The sequence below is a fragment of the Leptonotus elevatus genome, chromosome 1, assembly GCF_054856555.1.
Source record: "Leptonotus elevatus isolate MCC_2025b chromosome 1, RoL_Lele_1.0, whole genome shotgun sequence".
Lineage (NCBI taxonomy): Eukaryota > Metazoa > Chordata > Actinopteri > Syngnathiformes > Syngnathidae > Leptonotus > Leptonotus elevatus.
This window is the reverse complement of record NC_141239.1, coordinates 35574523-35596306: the sequence shown is the minus strand read 5'-3', so window position 1 is coordinate 35596306 and position 21784 is coordinate 35574523. Positions and strand designations below refer to the sequence as shown.

The window sequence follows — 21784 nt, the reverse complement described above, 5'->3', positions numbered from 1 at the left end:
TACGTTTACTCCTTACCTCTATCTGGTCACTCACTGTGCCGCCTCGCATTTGAGTCCACATCCCTCACTCCGCTACAAAACCGTAACAGCTTTTGCCTTAAAAAAAAAAAGTCTTCTTTTTTCGCAGAAGCCTGAAGTTTTTGTGCCAACATTGGGTGCTATTTCAAACCGTAACGTCATAATGTAACAACAATAACAATATACATCTATTTTAAGATAAAGATCCCAGTGGAGGTGGAATTTGGAACCAGCAGTCTTCAATGGTTATTGTTTATCCAGAGCGTTGATGCAATCCACATTTGGCATCTGGTCAGCAATGCTCAAAGTTTAGACTACTGGGTGGAGCAATAAGCTCCACCCAATAGTCCAAATTACCAAGTTTAGTAGAGAAACGGATTCTAATGAATGTTGTGTGACAGGACACTGTTGAGGTTTAGGAAGCTCTCCAATTTGCAGAATCTTTAGGAGGAGCGCGGAAGGAGGCATCATGCTAAGTAAAGATCTTCCAGATATTGAGGTAACTTGTGTTTTCTGTCTGTTATGTTGACTACACAACAGGTGTTCTAGGCACAAGAATGGAGCAAATAATGCTTATGTGTGTATAAAACACAATGTGTAAATTCATTGTTCTCAAGTTAAAAATGTGTGTGATATTTTCTTAATTTTGCATGCATATGGGTAACTTTTAAAGGAAACCAGTTTTCTTTCAATACAAATTTTCAGTATTTGTATGTTTTATGTGTAAAATCAAGAACATTTAATTTATTTATAGTCAGTTAAATCTTAGGCGGGACATGATGTGAAAAATGGTTGTAGACCTGCATAATCTTTTCTTTTTTTGTCAACCCAGTGTTGCAGTAATATGCGGAGTGAAAATTTGTGTACTTTAAGATAAGCAATGTTTTGTGTTATGATTGGTCACCTTAAATATGTACTGTAAGCATGTCACTTCACATCACTAGCTACTGTATTATGAAAGCATTTGTTGAGGAATGCAGTAGCGATAGTAGATTGTATCTTAACAACCTCATCTGACTCTGTCAATGTCATTTACGTAAACTACCTGACCTCAGTGACCACAACGACAATGGCCAGACACACCTGGATTAATCAGTTTGTCCAATCATGAAAGACAGAAAATGAAGGAGTGGTATTGAGTTCAGGAAGTCGTGGATTTGTGCAAAGAGGCCATTGCAGCAACATTCTAGTTCTGCATGTACAACATGGATGGATTGATAATGTACAGTACTCGGCAATTATTTAAGATTCTAATGTCCAGCCTATATGAGACCTTTGTCTTTCCAAAAACCTTGTTCTAATTCTCAAATATTTAAGATAAAAGAATAAGAAAATTATAAAAGACGTACTGTATAACCATGGCCTGCGGGACATGTGCGGCTCACTGTCAATTTTTTTGCGGCCTGCAGCATATACTAAAAATTTACTTTTTAAATGGTCTGCAATTCAATTTTTGTTTTTTTTGTTTTTTTAAAGGAGTGGGGTTAGAAGTGTAGCTGTTGAAAAAGTGGGAGGTGTGAGTAATGGGGACTACTACTAATAAACCTTTCTAGATATTAAAGACACCAAAAATAAAGAATTTCTCTTCATTACACTGTGGAGAATAGAGACAATTCTGTTTCAGAAACAATAACGTTTTTCTCCACTAAGGTCCAATTAGTGAACATATCCGTTAAATGTCCTCAAGTATGGTTGGCATACTACAGGTTGCTCATGTTTGGGTTCTGAATGTAGAGATGGGATTCAACTGTTTTGCATTGGAGTGGTGGATCTATTCAAGTCGGAAACAGGGATACCTCAAAACCTAACAAAAATCCTCTTATTGTCCTTATCAATTTATACAGAAAGCCTTGATGTAGCAGTTTTTTCAACAACAACAAAATAAGTGCATTATATCAACAATGTATAGTTTCTTGATTGATTATTTTTACCATGTTTGATTAGGTTTAAAAAATTAAAATAAAATAAAATGCATCTTTCTATTTTTCTTTATGTGGCCCTCAGAGGGAAAAAAAAGTTTGGACACCCCTTAATTAAGTATTTAGGTTTTATTTAAAATTAGTTAATGGTAGGTTGATTGAACACTCAATATTGTCCATTGGCGTGATTGGTTGTGTGCCCTGCGATTGTCTGGCGACCAGTTCAGTGTGTAACCTGCCTACTTCTCTAAAACAGCTGGGATAGGCTCCAGCACACCTGTGACCCTAGTAAGGATAAGCGGCTTGGAAAATGGATGGATGGATGGAGTTAATTGTTTCAACAAGTAAATTAAGGCAAAAAGTACATTAATTCCAGTTTAACAAGTGAATAACAAATTGCAGGATAATGTACAGGCGCAGGAACTCTCTAATCCTATATTGGCTGGAACCCCAACTAATTCATTAATTGTGGTCATTGTATTTAGTTTTATACTGTATTCAATTTTCTGCCATGTTTGAATAGCTCTTTGTTTTGCAGGTATAAACATCTTATTGTGGTATATAATTCATGCTTTTTTTCTTTTGTTTACCTTCAACTGGTCACAAAACCCTCAGTGCAATGACCGAACAGCCCTTCAATATCTTATCTACTCGACCCCAACCATTCAAACAAGCAAACTTCTCAGAATGTTCCATAATGTCAGTGTTTTGCCATAAAGAGAGATAACAGGTTTGTTCGTCAAAGATACAGTGCAACAATAAAATGTTACATTTTATAAAGACAGAAGTTGGGGGGTGGAAGCGCACAGAAAAATGTCTCATTAACAGAGTTTCTCTATGAGCTGAGGTGAATGATTGTTTCCTTTTGACTGATTGACATGTACTTTTTAGAGCATCCTGGCTCTGAATCCAAGGGTCAAGACTCACGCTCAGATCATGTCCACAGCGAACAAGAAGAAAGAAAAGAAACACTGGAAACGTAATCCTGACAGAGGCTGTGATGTATGTCTTTCTCTCTTTGACTTTAAGTAATGTTGGTTCAACAATTAAACACAATTTATACACCAGTACTCAAAATTAGGTTTTTTATCCATTGCTGTAGCTATATTTTCTACAAATTCCATCACTGCCAATGCTGTTGATCGCTTGTTTCTAAATCGAATGAATTTGTAGAAATTTTAGCTACAGCAATGGATAAAAAACAACATGATGCAGGTATATTTATTGATTTATGTAAAGCATTTGATACCATTGATCACGCATTACTTTTGCAGAAATGTGAACAATATGGCATGAGAGGTGTTGCGTTGAAATGGTTGAATAGTTATTTAAATAACAGGTTTCAATATGTAAAAAATAATGAAGAATCACAATTAAGAAGAGTAACCTGTGGTATACCACAAGGTTCAGTATTGGGACCGAAGTTATTTATATTTTCAGTTTCAAATATATTAAAAGTATGTTTGCTGATGTTAAAAATATATTTTGCATAGGGGAAAACATAGAACAAATAGTAAAAACTGTAAAACGGGAATTGATTGTGTTAAAAAATGGTTTAATTATAAAAAGTTATCATTAGATAAATAAAAAAGACAAAATTCATTGTGTTTAGTGGTATACAACTCAGTAGTGTAATAAAACAAAATTTAAATGGTATAGAAATTGAGCAAGTCACTGAAGCAAAGTTTTTGGGTGTGACTATTGATAATAAACTGTGTTGGAAATCACAAATACAATATACAAAACGGAAATTGGCAAAATCAGTGGCTGTTCTTTATAAAGTCAAGTATTTTCTAAATAAGAAGTATTTTTCACTTATTTTACCTCAAATGTCATATTGTGCTGAAATTTGGGTCAATGTGCATAAAACAAATATAGACCCAATTGTTAAATTACAGAAAAAAGCAATTAGAATGACAAATAAGGTTAGTTACAGGGAAACGACTAATCAGTTATTTATAGGATCGGGTATGTTGAAATTTATGGATATTGTGTACTTAAAAACAATGGAAACACTTTTTCATGTGGTAAATAATAGCTTACTTATTTGTATTCAAAAAAAATTTAACTAAGAAAAGGAATCTACAATTCAAGGGGTTTAATTATGTTTGAAATACGTAAAGTGAGGACTAATGTAAAATATAGATGTGTCTCAGTTTTGGGTATGAAATTGTGGAATAGTCTTGATGATGAGCTGAAGCTATGTACTTCCTTATCGGGGTTTAAGAAAAAACTAAAATATAAAATCATTAATGCCTATAGCGCCACAGACGGCGCTTTAGTGTCCATGCAAGGATTATTTGCTTTGTTTTGTTAAATTTGTATGTGACTTTATGTGAACGTACAGGACTGTGTTTTGAAATTTGTTTGAGAAAGTTATATAGGGGTAGGAGTTAAAAACTGTTTACTTCTTTCTACTCCTTTTTCTCTCTCTCTTGTTTTCTTTTTTTTATATATATACGTGTGTTTGAAAAATAAAAATCATTCATTCATTCAAAATGGCTTTGATTATGTGACGGGTTACTTTAATTTCTTAAGTAATTGTATCCTTTTCCCCCCCAGTCCTGTGTTAAGTTAGAGAACAACTTTGATGATATAAAACACACAACGCTGAGCGAGCGTGGTGCTCTTCGAGAGGCTCTGAGGTGAGAATCAACTTAAATAAGCATCCTACCATATGTTGCAAATGACATTAAAGAATGTGACATTTAACACTATGGCCTGTATTTCTTCCATGTAATGTCGAAAGAGCTGCTCTGAAAACACATATTTGACTAATTTAGCACTTCAGTATGCCAGACTAATCTGTCAACTGCGTCAATTCTGTCATTTAGGTGTCTCAAATGTGTGGATGCTCCCTGTCAGAAGAGCTGTCCCACTAACTTGGACATCAAGTCATTTATTACCAGCATCTCTAATAAGGTACTGCACACACTCTGCACTTCAAGCTGCACTCCAGTGTAAAAACCGGACTAGAAAGTCTCCCCTCTGTATACAACGCACCAGATAATTGTGAAGTTTTTCCAATGTGCTTGTTTATGTCTTTCAACATGTCAGAACTACTATGGAGCGGCACGGGCCATCTTGTCTGACAACCCTCTTGGTCTGACCTGTGGAATGGTCTGTCCCACATCTGAGCTGTGTGTTGGGGGATGCAACCTGTATGCCTCAGAGGAAGGGCCCATTAACATCGGAGGGTTGCAGCAGTTTGCGACTGAGGTACAACAAACACAACATTGTAAACTATTCCCATGAAGTTGGGACATTATGGTGCTGTGTTAGTGCCAATGGCATGGGAAAGTTACACATCTGTGAACGCACCAATAATGTTGAAAGGTTGACATGCAGGTTTTGGGGAAACATATGCTGCCATCCAAGCAACATCTCTTTCATGGGTGCCCCTGCTTATTTCAGCAAGACAATGCAAAACTGCATTCTGCACGTGTTGCATCAGCATGACTTCGTAGTAAATGAGTGTGGGTACTAGACAAGCCTGCCTGCAGTCCAGACCTGTCTCTCATTGAAAATGTGTGGTGCATTATGAAGCATAAAATATGACAACGGAGACCGCTGGACTGTTGAACAGCTGAAGTTGTAAATCAAGCAAGAATGGGAAAGAATTCCACCTCCAAAACTTCAACAACTAGTGTCCTCAGTTCCCAAACGTTCGTTGAATGTTGAATGTAAAAAAAAAAGGTGATGTAACACAGTGGCAAACATGACCCTGCCCATCTTTTTTGGAATGTGCTGCAGCCATAAAATTATAAGTTAATGATTATTTGATAAAAACATAAAGGTTATCACTTTGAACATTACATTTGTCTTTGTAGTGTATTCAGTTAAATATAGGTTGACCATGATTTGCAAATCATTGTATTCTGTTTTTATTTATGGATAACATAATGTCACAACTTCATTGGAATTTAATTGGGTGTGTATATACGTGACCCGCTCCGGCAAAAAGGTCCGGTTGTCGGAAAGATGTTTAACAACCTACACATGAAAATGTCGATTATGAGATTTCTCCACAAATGGCCTCCTTGAGGTCTCTTTCATTTCTCAGCAGCAAAAAGGTAAAAAATGTAATAGAAGTGTATGAAAATAAGCAATTATTAGACAGTATACATCATAACTAGGGGAGTGTTTTTAGCGTTTTAGGAATTGACTTTCCACTTATATTTCCTGAAAATTTCCAAGTACCAAAACTTTAAACCCGTTGTTCCCAAAATTAGGGATTTCTACCTTCCAACAATAAAATTGCCGTAAATTTGTCGATTTTTTAGGTACGTCCATGTATTATATATAATTTTAAAGGGGATTAAGTATAGAATTTGGATATATGAATATCTCAAATTTTTTTTTTTTTTTTGGGCACATGAGGATCCTTTTGCCAGAGCTGGTCACATATACTGTATATATTTTTTCAATTATTGATAGTTATTTGTGGCATGGAGTCATCCACATTATGCACCAGCACTGGCATCGAAACAAGAGTTGAGAGCATTTTGAGAAAAAAAAAGAAGAGGAATTGAATTGTTGGTTTACTTTTCCCAGAGTCAGAGAAATGACATTAATAATGCTGTTTTACACATATTTCTGCTGTCTTTTTAAATCCACTTGAATTTTGTGACTTAGTTTAGCCTTGACTAAAGTGTTCAAGCTAAACTGTTTGTCCTGTGACAAAATATCTACCAGTAGGTATTATTTTTGTTTGCCTACTATGTGCACTGAGCCAATCCGCCACCCTTGTTAGGATAAGCGGATTCGGAGGCAAGCTTGAAATGTGCTGTATGTGTATCTTCACAGGTTTTTAGTAAGATGGGCATCCCTCAAATCCGAAATCCTGAGCTACCACATCCTGATGAGATGCCGCAGTCTTACCATGCCCCCATTGGTCTTATTGGCTGTGGCCCTGCTTCTATTAGCTGTGCCTCTTTTCTTGGCCGCCTCGGATATGATAACATCACCATATTTGAGAAACAGAAATACACTGGAGGGCTAAGGTATCATTATTCATCAAATATTGACACTCTCTTGTATAAGGTTGCACAGTTCTGCTATTGCACAATGCGTTGTAATGTTCTCAGAATATTTTTTGAGACAGCATAATACTAATGACACCCATAGTTACAAGCAAATAACACATCTTAAGTATTGTCTCAATTAAAAATAAAAATTTGCCTATTAAGGTTTAGCTTTTTCATTCACGTGTTGGGCATGTTTGCCAAAAACAAAGCACACATTTTGAGAAAAAGGTCCTTTTCTCGTTTATTTGTCCATTCAGATTACAGAAAACTTGTCAACAACATAATGGAAAATAATGACCTTTTTGTTTCCATACAGCACAGCAGAAATCCCCCAGTTTCGTCTTCCTTATGAAGTTGTCCAGTTTGAACTCGACTTGATGAAGGACCTGGGAGTGAAGGTATGAGCTCTGCTAACTGTGTACTATGTTTCTAAACATATACAGGAAAGAGCATTTGGAAAATGCAGACCTCCACCAAGGCTTACCTTAGGCTTCTGCAAAGTTATACAGCTACCTGAAATTACATCTTGGATATAGAAGAAATTCAGCTCCCTTATCACAGTGTTACATCCCAATGTTGTAGTTTGTTTATTTATTTGTAATGACCATCATTCTTGGATGGAAACACACACAAAACACACAATATATAAGTAATAGGGTTTGAAAATATATATTATGATTCATTTAGTAGAATAAGTCCTTTATATCTTTCCTATAATAGTATACATTAGGGCTGTTCGATTATTAAGAAAATATTCATCACGATTATGTTGGTAATCATTGAAATCACGATTAGAACGATCAATATCATTTATTTTTTTGGTACAAAACAAGAACTTTTTTTAAACGTAAAAAAATATTACGAAAAATTTAATTCTTTAAACACTATACAGTGGAACCTCGGAGTTTGAATGTCTCAGAACTCGTACGATTCGGACTTCAACCAAAAAATCTGAGTAAAAAATGCCTCGGAGTTTGAACTCATTTTCGGAGTTCGAACACCCAAGCAAAGCAAGCTAAACCGAACGCACCTTAAAAACGGGTAGCCGAGTGAAGCCGAACGAAGCCGAGCAATGCCGAATGCTCACGTTGCTTTAGTTTAGACGATGCACTGCTCATTTCTAGTCAGATCGTGAATACTCCTGGAGGTGCTCCATACTCGCGAGTGCATTTTGATTTTTCCACAATTTTCTTCGCCCAAAGAAAGACAACAGTGCCAGTGCCAGTGCCAGCAAAGTAAAATTTACAGTGCTACGAACCACAGTGGAATTAGGAAGGAGATTATCGTGCCGTTGTAACTACCGTGACTACTTCTGTAAATACTGGCACGAGGACCCAGTTGAAAAAGACAACAGTGCCAGTGCCAGCAAAGTAAAATTTACAGTGCTACGTACCACAGTGGAATTAGGAAGGAGATTATCGTGCCGTTGTAACTACCGTGACTACTTCTGTAAATACTGGCACGAGGACCCCCTTTGGCTATTTAACAACGTGCCTGACGTTAAACAACGCACGCAAGGACTGTTTAGTAGTCTAGAAATATGCCCAATGTAAAATACACAAACTCAGCACTAAACTAAAGCTAGCATTATCATCCACTGATGCCATCACACCACAACAGGTAGGGTAAGGTATTTTTATTGATTAAATACTGTACTGTACTGTAAATGTAGAAAACAAAAATATAAATTAAAATAGGAATTTTCAGTTTTTGGAGCTTGGGAACGGATTAATTGCATTTACATTATTTCCTATGGGATTTTTTTTTTTTCGGAGGTTGGACTATTCGGACTTTGAACACTTTGCAGGAACAAATTATGTTCAACCTCCCAGGTACCACTGTAATTATGCAAGTTATTTTTTGGATGAAACAAAATGTATTAAATGTGTTATTTTACAATAAAATAAAAAGGTTAAAATGTAGAAATGTAAAACTCTAAATTGGTATTAATAATCTTTTTTTTTTTTACGAATATGCTTATTTTGTAGTTGTTGAGTGTAATAATTGAAATTCTAATTGAATTTCGATTAATTGCACAGCCCTAGTATGCATAATTGTGTGATTCATACCAGGTGGTGTGTGAGAAGGGTCTTGGTATAAATGGAATGACTTTGACTTCCCTGAAAGAAAACGGATTCAAGGCAGTCTTCATTGGAATTGGTGAGTCGTCTTCAGTTTAAATAAGGCAGGGGGGGTCAAAAGCCAGATGTTCAGGCAATCTGAATGTTAATGTATTTTTCAATAGAGGACATTAAGTTGTGTTGTTTTAAGTCAGGCTTTATAAGGCAATGTATTATATTTTATCATTTGAAGGTTGTGGTAAGTCTATTGATAGAACACTGAAAACTATACCCGGCATATCAGTAGTCTAATTAAAATTATGATAAGAATGATGTTTTAAGTAGCACTAAGGAACTTTTCAACCTTAATAAAATATTTTCTTAACTCTTCTGATGAAACATTGACTTCAAACTAGTTGAATGGTACCTATGCCATGGCCTGAGGGGGTCTGTATCATTTTTACTGTCACTAAGCAACTTTGAGGAGGATGGTAGGAACACTGTCACACACAAAACTACAAATGTGCGGACTGCTTTATGGCATACGTCACTTCCCTCTTTCCCCATTTGTTACAAAGACGGAAGTCAATTTGAATGTCGATGCAAGATTACTGCTTTCCTGGCAGAAGCTGCAAAACAACTGAAAAGTTTTGTCTGAGGAGACAAAAAAAAGGGAAGCTACCCAAATAAAAGGACAGTCAAGGATCATCATTAGCCTGGCTTTTGCTCGCTGGTGTGAGCTCAAAAAACGACGCAATGCGCTTTATGGGAAATATGGTCTTCCTTTCAGGTATAACATTACTGCTTTTGTCCATATGGTGCCGCCATAATCAACGTAAACTGAAAGTTCCTTAGTGTGCTCCAGCTTTCTCCCACATTCTAAAAACATTCAGTCAAGACTCAATTGTCCATTGGCGTGAATGTGACTTTATGAGTCTTAAGATTGACTGCCAACCAGTCCAGGTGTACCGCACCTGTTACCCAAAACCAGCTGGGATAGGCTCTACTTCACCTGCAATTCTAATGTGAACAGGTGGTATAAAAAATAGATGGATAGATGTATTAAATTCATTTGAATCCCTTTATACAGATGAAACACTGTAGACATGCACTCTATGTAATAAGGTAGATATACTCTAAGAGATAGCTTAGTAATACAATGAGTCTTTTAATGTTACCTGGATCAGTAGTAAAACAAAAGTAATTTGTTTTTTTTGTGTATTAGGTCTCCCTCAGGCCAACAGAGCAAAAATTTTCCAGGGTTTATCCATGGAGCAAGGCTTCTTCACTTCCAAAGATTTTCTGCCAATGGTGGCCACAGCAAGCAAGAAAGGTTTTGCAGTGCGCACACGTGTACACATTTCACGGTTCCCACTAGTGTCCCATCATCCTGTCTCTCTCCTTGCAGGGATGTGCCAGTGTCGTTCCTCTCTCCCTGAGTTACGAGGAGTGGTGATTGTCCTGGGTGCCGGCGACACTGCCTTCGACTGTGCAACTTCTGCCCTCCGCTGTGGAGCCAAGAAAGTGTTTGTCTGCTTCAGGAAGGGATTCACCAACATTAGGGCTGTTCCTGAGGAGGTATGGAAGTCTGGTGTGGATAAGCAGAGAGAGCGAGAGATTAATGTTTTTTGGGGTTGTTGTTTTTTGGTCAGATGGAGTTGGCTAAGGAGGAGCAGTGTGAGTTCCTCCCCTTCCTCTCTCCCCGAGAGGTCATCATGAAGAATGGGCGGGTCGCTGGATTACAGTTTTGTCGCACTGAGCAGGCCGAGGACGGAAATTGGTTGGAAGATGAGGACCAAGCTGTGCGGTTGAAGGCAGATTACATCATCAGTGCTTTTGGGTCCATGCTCAGTGAGCCTTCAGGTAATCAAATCCTAATGCTATGATAGGCAAGGGAGGGTACCACACTTTTTCATCAGCACCACTGGGGGGCCCACATACTGTAGGCCGGCACACTTTCTAATCAGATGTATGACTAAAATGCTATTTTGAATAAGGACAACATTTTAATTTAACCAATGTACAGAAGAGTAAAAAGTATAAAGCAGTAAAGTTCATCCCCAGTGCATCCTTTCTGCATTGCGGGTGATCCGTCACAACAGCTGCTTGTCCAATTAAGCCACCATACACGAATGTATCAAGCAGTGAATGCATTTGGGGGGGGGGGGCACAAATTCAGTAACTCCTCATGCATTTCAAATAAATTGTCAATGGTTCTTGTTAAAAACAAAATGCTCTTTGTGTACTTTTCATATCCGTATTGTAGTGGCTCCTTAGGTTGAAATATTTCATACCTCATAGTATCTCTAGGCAGACAGGTTTGTTTTTACATTTAGTGTACTGTACATATTATCTGTTTTGTATTTCACCTGCAGTACACCATTTTTATGACCTGTTTGGTCCTGGCTACTTGCCAGACCAGCTCTTCCTTTCTTCTGGTGGTTCTTTAAGCAATGTCTGCCATCTAGTGGTGAACATTATTATTACAACGTCAAACTACTCCCCTACTGTAAACATTTTTATTTTCAAAAATTAATTGTGTGGCAGGCCGACCGCCAGTTGTGCATCCCTCCTTTGTAATGGTCTTTTTTTTCTTCTTAATTATACTTTTGCTGTATTTGTTGAATGTTTATTCTTTTTCGGTAATGTCATCATCATTGCTCTTTTTATTATTATTATTATTTTATTTTATTTTGTATGTGGGTGAGTATGTGTATGTGCGTGCGTGCGTGCGTGCATGCGAGTGTGTGTGTATTCGTTAGCTCACCAAAAACCTATTAAAAAAAATCCTAAACCGAACACCGCCGTCAGGAGACCCGAGGGGACCAAAGAAAACAAAGGAAAGTGAAATCCAGCACCGAGCAGACACCACCCACCGGGCCACCAACCAGAGTTCTTCACCAACCCCAGAAACATCTAAATTCCAACAAATCCAAAAAATCAGGGAGGCTTCAAGAGACCAAAGAAGAGACTGAGGAAAGGAAGGAAGGACAAACGAAGCAGAGTGAGATCCACAGACACCAGCCTCCACCGATTCAATGACCTGAGGAAGAAGCAGATTGTTTCTGAGTTTCGATAGATGCTGGTGTGGTGGATCTAGCATGCATGAAAATCTCCACCAAAGAGGGGAGCCGTCGACCCCTGCCAGGATAGAGCAAGCGCAACACCTCAGGGCCCCCCAGGCCGCTTTAGCGCCAAAGGATGACCCCCGGGCCCCGCCAGGGCCACCGGCCGGAGAGCAAACCCAGGAGCAGGAGCGCCCCCCACCCCAACACGGCCCGCGCCCCCATCCCAACGCAGCAGGACGGGGCACTGCAGGCCCGCCAGACACCCCACCGGTCCACAGCCCCCGCTCCCCCCACGACCCCCCCGCCCCCATCCGCCCCAGCCGCCCCCAGGCCCCCAATCCCCCAGACACCCCCCACCGACCAGCGGGGCCCCCCCAACCGGGCGGGGGCAGGAGGCGCACCCGCCCACCAAACCCCCACCCACCCCATATGGGCATATGGGACCAGCCCGGCGGGGCGATAGGGCTCGCCCCCCGGATACTGGGGCCCGCCCGAGGCGCCAGGACGCCCACCGGAGCGGGGCGGGCACAACACCAAACCCTACCCACCCCCCCGGCCCCCGGAGCGCCGAGACCCGGGCCACGGATGGAGCCCCCGGCCCAGGGGAGGGGAAGGAAGGCTTACCGGGGAGGGAGAAGAGAGGGGGAAAGGAGACAACAAGAAGGGCAAGGGGCAGCGGCAGGGCCGCAGAGAGAGGGGGAGAGGAGGAGGAAGGGTGACGAGGGAGAAGGGACATGGAGGCGGAGGACGGGCGGGGAGAGGCGAGGAGGGAGAGGCAGCAAGGGGGAGGAAGGGGGAGGGGAGAGGGAACCACGGGGCGGCTCACAGGCCCCGAACTGCGTCGCCGGGCCCAGAGCGACGGACCGCGCCGGAACGGCGCCGCCCCGGACACCAGGGAGAGCCCCGCAACGCAGCAACCCCCAAGAGACCCAGGGAACGGCCAAGACGCAGCCGCCACCCAGCAGCCAACAGAGGGGCAGACCCGCCCACGCCCAGCCAGTGGGGGACAGCACCTATAGAATTAACCCACTGGCATGCAGTGAATCCGAATATGAACCCTTAGTGCCCATTGGAGGCGAATCTGCTCGATCCTGTTTGCAGCAGCTGGGTTCCTGACTATAAAAACAAACAAATGAATGTTTATTCTGTATGCAGTGAGTGAGGCTATGTCTCCAATCAAGCTGAGTCGTTGGGGTACTCCTGAGGTCAACACAGAAACCATGCAAACCAGTGAGCCTTGGGCATTTGCAGGAGGAGACATTGCTGGACTGGCAAACACCACGGTGGAATCAGTGAATGATGGCAAACAGGCTTCATGGCATATTCATAGATACATACAGGTACTCTTTGTTTGTTTGTTTTTAACATTCGAGAAATCAACGAATAATGATGAGAAAAAAAGTATCTAACTTAATTGTTATTATCAGCCTAAAGACATGATTTCCACTGAATTGTCAGAAACTCACAGGAATTGCATGCCATGTGAAAAGTCTGCATTGAATACGTTACATTTATAATTACATGTATGTGCTATTTGTTGTAATTGCATCATTTTGTGGGATTTGCTGTAACAATAACCAACCACATATCTTGATAATCCTTGCTTAAATTCACAGCTTTCAGTTATTTATTGTCAATTCATTGTAGCAGAGAGCAAGTGCAAGTCTTTGGGCTGATATAACAAGAGTCCATCTGTTTTCATTCTGCAGTCCCTCTATGGCCAGACAATTGATACAGTTCCAAAGATGCCACTGTTCTACAGTGCTATTGATCAGGTGGACATTAGTGTGGAGGTTTGTGGAATTAAGTTTCCCAACCCATTCGGCCTGGCCTCTGCCCCTCCTACTACGAGCGCGGCCATGATCCGAAGAGCTTTCAAACAAGGATGGGGTTTTGCGTTGACCAAGACATTTGGGTTGGATAAGGTAAATGCATACTTGCTTCATAATGCTGAATTGTGCATGCATTACATGCAGAAAGCTGTTGCAGTAAGTGTATTATATAATTAATGGTCAGATGATGTCCGTCTGTCTCTGCAGGACCTGGTTACTAATGTTTCTCCTCGTATTGTACGTGGTACCACCTCTGGTCACATCTTTGGACCAGGTCAGGGATCATTCCTCAACATTGAGCTGATCAGTGAAAAGACAGCAGCCTACTGGTGTCAGTCAGTTGCTGAGCTTAAGAAAGACTTTCCCAAAAATGCAAGTTTTTATTACTACTTACTACATTTCCGTTTTTGGGTTTATAACTTTTCTAATGTAACATATTTTGAAAAACATAATTTATTTGTCTGTCACTCAGATTGTGATCTCCAGCATAATGTGCGGTTACAACCAAGAAGACTGGACAGAATTAGCTCAGATGGCCGTGGTAAGCTGACCCAAATGTTACACACATGTCGCAGATGCTTTGTTTTGGTGATAAAATAGACATGTACTTCTTGTACTACTTCAGAAATCAGGTGCTGATGCTTTGGAGTTGAACCTGTCCTGTCCACATGGGATGGGGGAAAGAGGCATGGGGCTGGCCTGTGGGCAGGTACTCCCTACTCTGTCTGTCTCTCTCTCTGTCTCTCTCTCTCTCTCTCTCTCTCTCTCTCTCTCTCTGTTGCTCTATGTCTCTCTGTCTCTCTCTCTCTCTCTCTCTGTTTGTCTGTCTGTCTGTGTCTCTCTCTGTCTTTCTCTCTCTCTCTCTGTGTCACTCGCTCTTTGTCTCTTTCTCTGTCTCTGTCTGTCTGTCTCGCTCTCTCTGTCGCGCTCTGTCTCTCTCTCTCTCTCTCTCTGTCTCTCTCTCTCTGTTTGTCTGTCTGTCTGTGTCTTTCTCTCTCTGTCTCTCTCTCTCTGTCTGTCTATTTCTCTGTCTGTCTGTCTCTGTCTATCTGTCTCTCTCTCGCCCTCTCTGTCGCTCTCTTTCTCCCTTTCTCTGTCTCTGTCTCTCTCTCTTTCTGTTTGTCTGTCTGTGTGTGTCTCTCTCTGTCTCTCTCTCTGTCTGTCTATTTCTCTGTCTGTCTGTCTGTCTGTCTCTCTCTCTCTTACACATACAAATACACACACATAACTAAAGAGTCACTTTTTGGCAGAGTTGGTCATTTACAGTGTATTACACATTAGGACACTGTGCTGGTGCGTAACATTTGTCGCTGGGTGCGAGCTGCTTCTTCCATCCCATTCTTTGCCAAATTGACACCAAATGTGACCAACATTGTCGACATTGCCAAGGCTGCTTATGAAGGTATACACATACTGTATTTCCATATTACATTGTACTTCTTGTATGACTTCTGTGTAGAATATTGTATATGGCTGCATCATTTTATGCTGCATAACTCAAATATCAAATATATACAAAAAAATTGTACTTCAGGTGGAGCAGATGGAGTTACAGCCACAAACACAGTTTCAGGTATGATGGGACTGAAGGCTGATGGCTCGCCCTGGCCAGGTGTCGGAGCTGGCAAACACACCACATATGGAGGGGTGTCAGGTAAAGACACATATAGTATATATACATACATTGTCAGCAAACGTGTCATGTGTTTTCATTTCCACTTGACTCTGACGTATTTTTAACAATGCAGTTCCAAATACCCATGGTGAATTCATGAACCATGCCCAAGTTGTAAGACCAGAAATCATTTCAAATGTAGTAAATTATACTGTTCTAATTTACACTCAGGCTCCCAATATAGAATCAGACCCAAGATCCACATCAAGTAATTTCAGTAATACCTGCTTCATCATTGGGCCATAATAAAGCTAAACACTGACTTTTTAATCTTATTGAAACTTTTTGAGTCATAAATGAACAAACATAACGAGAAATTATTAAATCACTGGCACATGTATTTGTGTTATCTTTTGTGCAGGTAATGCCATCAGACCAATTGCTCTCAGAGCTGTATCTGCCATCGCCAGAGCACTTCCTGGTTTTCCAGTTTTGGCCACTGGGGGAATTGACTCGGCAGAAACTGGTCTACAGTTTCTTCATGCTGGAGCCTCAGTGCTACAGGTGACACTTTCACTGGGATACAGTTTGTGCTAATGTGCTTTTCTTTCGTAAAATTAAATTATAACCTTTGTTATTATGCCGTTATTCGCTGGTTAGATAGAATATGTCACATGATTTTACTGCATTACAGTTAGGCACATGATATCAATTTTAATTTAATAGCATCCATATTTTATGGTTTGTTTGACCAAACAAGTGTATACACAGGTGTGCAGTGCTGTTCAGAACCAAGACTTCACTTTGATTGAGGATTACTGTGTAGGTATGTAACTTATCTTTCTGTATTTGCACTGTGTTAACTAGTTTACTAAGATTTGAATACATCATGTGAGTGTAACTTATGCGTATGCATAGGTTTGAAGACTTTGCTGTACTTGAAGAGCCTTGACATGAATGACTGGGATGGGCAGTCTCCTCCAACAGAGAGACACCAGAAGGGAAAACCCATTCCGAGACTGGAAGACATAGTTGGACAGGTATATTAAATATGGTTATAGTGATCCATAGACCAATTCTCAATTGATGGTCTGCCCTCAAATACACTCCCTCCCACAAGAAAACAAATAATGTGGGTGACACAAGAGATCACCTTTAGAATGCCACTATACCAAAATTCACAGGCATGTAGGCAGGATGCAGGTAACTCTAAAAATGGGGTCAGAGCAGTGTGCAACTTGCCAATGGCTTGAACAAAGATAAGACGCAGCACTGTCCAAATGCTGTAAGAAACACAAGTCTCTTTAAATCTTCAATCTTTTTAACAGCTTTTAAACAATAAAAGAAATTGCCTGATTAAATGAATGATAAGCAAAATACTTGTGCTGTCAAACAATTACATTTTTTAAACTAATTAATCTCACAATTTTACGTAATTAATCGTGACAATCGCAATTAATAAAAAATTTCTACTTTTGCATCGACTTCTTTCTTCAAAGCTTGTTAACAAATACTTAAGTAAAATCTCTGAATTAATGTAAAATCATCAAATAGAAAGTATATTTAGAGTCAAAGACTGTTCTAATAGCTTTCTTTAATCCTTGAAAAGAATACTTCTCCTGTAAAATACAAATGTTAAACATAACGATCAATATGGACTCAAACAAACAATTCTCAGAACTTCTCGCTTGCATGTTTAGTTCTGCTCACGAGCACCACACTCCAGCAGCATTTGCTTGCGAGGCCCCGTCGATGTAACTTGAGCAGGGAATTTTGCTGTGACATGATAACGCCAAAGGCGTACAACTAATATGCTATTTGAATTTGGCTCTGCGACGTGTGCAAATTACTTTCGAGTTCTCCAACATGCATCAAGCAAGTAAATCAGAAAGTAAAACTACCCATTGACTTGAACTTTGGTTGCACACTGAGTTACATTTTTTTTTAAACACTTTAATGAATGTAAATTAATCTCCAGAGTTAATGCTTTAATTTTGACAGCCCTGCAAAATACACATCCACATGGTATTGCAAGTATTCACCTAAATAGATGCAGTTTAGCCAATGTAATATAAGAATATTGCAATATAACATAAAAATACATATGTGTTGAGAATATATAATACAGTATAAGAAATGTTCATGACAATTGATGATGTGGATGGTCTGACATTGTTTTCATGACAGTTGCCCTAATAAATGTGTTGAGCACTGTGTGTGTGTGTGCGTGTATGTGTGTATGTAGAGTCTGCCAAGTTTTGGACCATATCTTCAGAAGAGGACAGAGGCCATTGCACAGTATAAGAAACAGCTCAAATACGCTGGTGGTGCAGATGTGATGGAAGCCAACGTCGCCAAAATTAACACACCTAAAAAAACAGTTCCAGCTGTCAAGGTGCAGTGCAGGCTCTTGCGCATACAGTATATAATCTGCTGTCTGGTTTGTTCTCTTAAAATGTAAAAACAAATCAAAGCGTTATGTAAGCTCTGCATAAATGCATGCTTTTGTGTGTGTGTTTATTGTCTGGCTCTTGTTTATAGGATGTGATAGCAAGAGCGTTGCGCCACATCGGAGCCTATCAAGATCTTAGCAACATGGAGCAGGTATTGCTTATTTGCATCAAACTGGAATAAAAGCTTATAAGAATACTAAAAGTAATGTTATTACATTTAGGGAAAATTTTTAACATTCTCTTTCAAATGTTGGTCTAATTTTTATATTTTGTTTGTCCTAATTATCAGGTTCAGGCTCTGATAGATGAGGAGATGTGTATCAACTGTGGGAAATGCTACATGACCTGCAACGACTCAGGCTATCAGGTATATGTGTGCTGATAAGGAGTGTACTGTACTTTGATGCTTGCTTCGTCATTCAAGGTCAGGTATATATCTTCAGTGCTGTTGACATATAGATTTTCTGGATCCTGTTTTTGAATTGACAACATGATGGACAGCAGGTCTTCCCCACAACACAACAAGTTTAGGGTTTGAATCTCAGTTTTGGTCTTCCTGTGTGGCATGTGTATGGTTCTCCGACATTCCAAAACATGCTTCTTTGGTTAATCAAAGACTAAACTGTCCATGGGTGTGAATAAGTGTGTGAATGCTTGTCTGTTTTATTGTCTGATGACCAATCCAGGGTGTTATTTGCCTCTCACCCAAAGTCAACTGATGCTGCAGCTCACCTGCAGGCTCGGAGAGTAACGGAATACATATACCGCCGTTACGTATTCAGAAGAATTTTTATTTTTTTTACTGTATTCCGTTTCAGTGTAGGAAAAGAAACATGTAGGCTAATCAGATTACAGGTACATTTATTAAAAATGGGGATTATTTTGAGAGATTACAGAGAGAGAGTGAGAGCGAGCGAGTGAGAGACGCCATTGTTAGGTTGTGTTGATGTTGTGTCTTTGACACGCGGCCAGTTTAAAAAGCTTCACGGACGAAAGGAGTAAGTGGTGACCGCTATTCACTGTTTGGAACACACTTGGCTTGTTGAAGGACCGATTTATCTTTAACAAAGAAAAAGTTTGAGCTGAGAGTCCCGCGGCATGCTACGCTGAGCTTCTTGCTAGTCGCTACACCATAATGTCTGTGAGTTATACCTACCGAACAAATCTCCCTCCCATCAATTCACTATAAACACCATACACAATATACATGGCTGAACTAATGAGTCGTGACTGGGATAAAAGTTCATTTTGCAGTTGATGTCACGCATCGTTATCCTCATATCATTATTGGTGCGTGCGTGCACCATTATCTATCTATCTGTATCTAACTATCTATTGCACAAAAACAATTTACAAACTCTCGATGGGAGATAACATTTGTATTACAAAAAAATAAAATTAAATAACAGCAGGGTCATTTTTACGCTTCTACAAGTCAGTCTCACATATCAAAAACCTAAATAATTTGAGACCTCTTCACATAACATCTGATAGTTCGTATTCAAGTCTTTCAAGGTTGATAAGAAAGCAAATTGTGACAACAATTTAATTTTAAACAAAATAAGGGATGGTTGTCTATTTTGCCATTTACATTTGTGAATGTGGTATTTACCCATAATTGTTATTATTATATTGCAAAGTCTCCTTACTTCGATTGGTACATTAGTCAAACTATAAAGAATTTGGTCCAAATTTAGTTTTGGTACTTTACACAAGTTTAATTTGCATCCACAATGTTACATTCTTCCAAAATTATTTTGTTATACTACAAGAGAAAAATAAATGATCAATTGTTTCCTCCTCTCGATCGCAAAAAACGCATGGTTCTACCGCAAACCCAAACTACTTTTTCAACATCGCTGCTACTGGGTAATAACCATGTGTGTTAGTTGTGGTTTCCTTTAGTGACAGTTCAAAAACAGCATACTGTATGGCCTTCAATCAATCAACGGAGCTATACATGCATTTTAATGGGTGTCATTTATACAAGGATTTTTGCTATTTGTAGGCTGCCCAGGTGCTTATCACCCGCAAATAGCAGGGGTGCACTGTATAAAAATATATATTGTGATGATATCTATTTTTATTTTGTCTTCATGAGCATACTTGTAATCCAAATTAATCATTATATTACTTTAATAATATGGTACTTGGGTTAGGTTATTAGCGGGTAACTTGTAACTGTAATGGAATACATTTTAAAAGTAACCCTCCTAACCCTGCTCACCCTTGACCCTAGTGAGGATAAGCAGTATTTAAAAAATGGATGGATTGATATTTTTGTATTCTTCTTGTCTTCTGCATTCCCCTGATTCTCGCCGCTTTTTTATGCCTTTAACGTGTACCTGAAGTGGGCAGCACAGTGATGCATTTGGTAAAAACATCTGCCTCACAGTGAGAGTGTCTGGGTTTGAACCTCAGCCCAAACACTTCAGTGTGCAATTTGCATGTTATCCCTATCGTTAATGTGGATTTTCTTTGAGTACTCTGGTTTATTTGAACACTGCCCACTGGTGTGAATTCAAGTGTGATTGACTGGTAAACCTGTTATTGCGCCCCACCTGGACAGGCTCCAGCTCACGTTGAACCCTCAACAGAGTAGGCAGTAGAAAATGGAATGATGTAGCTAATATTGGGTTCGCATATTTTAAAGAAACAACTTATTTTTGTCAAGAAACAGCAGCTGCCAGACTCTTACTTTGTGAATTAGTCTCACTGTAGGAATATGTCCCTTTATCAAGTGTATTTTCACAAATCACGTTTCAGATGCACTCTGTGCCTCAATGGAATTGTTTTTATTGTTTCCACAGGCTATATCATTCGACCCAGAGACTCATCTTCCATTTGTAACTGACAGCTGTACTGGATGTACTCTATGCCTGAGTGTCTGTCCAATCATAGACTGCATCAAAATGGTTAACAGGACAACACCCTATCAACCAAAGAGGGGAGTGCCCATTAATCCAGTCTGCTGAAACAAAAGTCAAACAGAACTTCACCTTGTATGGATCTTAACACCTGGATGAAATGAGTCACAACACCGATATATGCTTATATTAATTAACTAAATTGCTTTTCTTCATGGAGCCAATCCTGTTACCTTTTTACACTTGAGCAATATGCACTTCTTTTTTTGTTTCGTGAAATATAATTTGATTTGAAAATAGATAGATGGATGGATGTCAAGTCTTCAATTTTGAAAAAATTACATGCATTAACTGTTGTGATCAGTACTTTGTGGGCGAAGTTATCATTCATATAATTATCAGCATTTGTAGCAATTATAGTAAAAAAATAACACACTGTTCCGTAAAGCTGTTGATTAAAATTGATTGGTATTTTATTTTGAAATGAGAATGTATAATGATAGTGTTTTAAATAGACAATACACAGGTGACAGAATTTCCTTCAGGATCAATAAAATATCTACTTCTAGTGGTTGGCTGCATTTTTCTACTAAAAACATTCAACAATTAAATCAATTGTATTAAAGCAATAATACACCAGATTTTGGGTAGATGCACTTTTGATTTTAATCAGAGATGCAAAGAAACACAGGATTAACAGTGGGTGACCAAGTAATTGGTTAAAGCTTGAACCGATGACTACTTATGTTTTATCATTGAAAGGACATTGTTTCAAGTTTGATTCAAAAACAAAAAGGCATTACACAAATGCAATGGTGGGAAGTGACAATATACAAATACAGTACTTTGTTACTTAAGTATATTTTTCAGGAATCTGTACTTGAACATTTTATTTTTCGATTTACTTTTTACTTGTAGTCCCAAC

The 21784-nt window shown here is 39.4% G+C and overlaps 1 protein-coding gene across 1 annotated transcript; it reads left to right on the top strand.

The window, feature by feature from the left end:
* The first annotated feature begins 349 nt into the window (after positions 1–349).
* dpydb (dihydropyrimidine dehydrogenase b) lies at positions 350–21427 on the top strand. The gene is made up of 25 exons (XM_086095006.1): positions 350–517; positions 2829–2939; positions 4500–4582; positions 4772–4859; positions 4995–5156; positions 6744–6940; positions 7281–7362; positions 9037–9124; positions 10250–10357; positions 10433–10602; positions 10677–10887; positions 13248–13432; positions 13802–14017; positions 14132–14296; positions 14397–14465; positions 14550–14633; positions 15206–15326; positions 15459–15578; positions 15961–16103; positions 16311–16365; positions 16458–16579; positions 17785–17934; positions 18081–18143; positions 18282–18359; positions 20803–21427. The coding sequence occupies exons 1-25, from the start codon at positions 488–490 to the stop codon at positions 20965–20967; spliced, it is 3066 nt and encodes a 1021-aa protein (XP_085951132.1). The 5' UTR covers positions 350–487; the 3' UTR covers positions 20968–21427.
* Positions 21428–21784: the final 357 nt, after the last annotated feature.

Coding starts and splice junctions, on each gene's coding strand:
- dpydb (XM_086095006.1), top strand. CDS start 488: ATGCTAAGTAAAGATCTTCCAGATATTGAG. Junction 6,941..7,280: donor AAATACACTGGAGGGCTAAG/GTATCATTATTC, acceptor GTTTCCATACAG/CACAGCAGAAATCCCCCAGT. Junction 7,363..9,036: donor TGAAGGACCTGGGAGTGAAG/GTATGAGCTCTG, acceptor GATTCATACCAG/GTGGTGTGTGAGAAGGGTCT.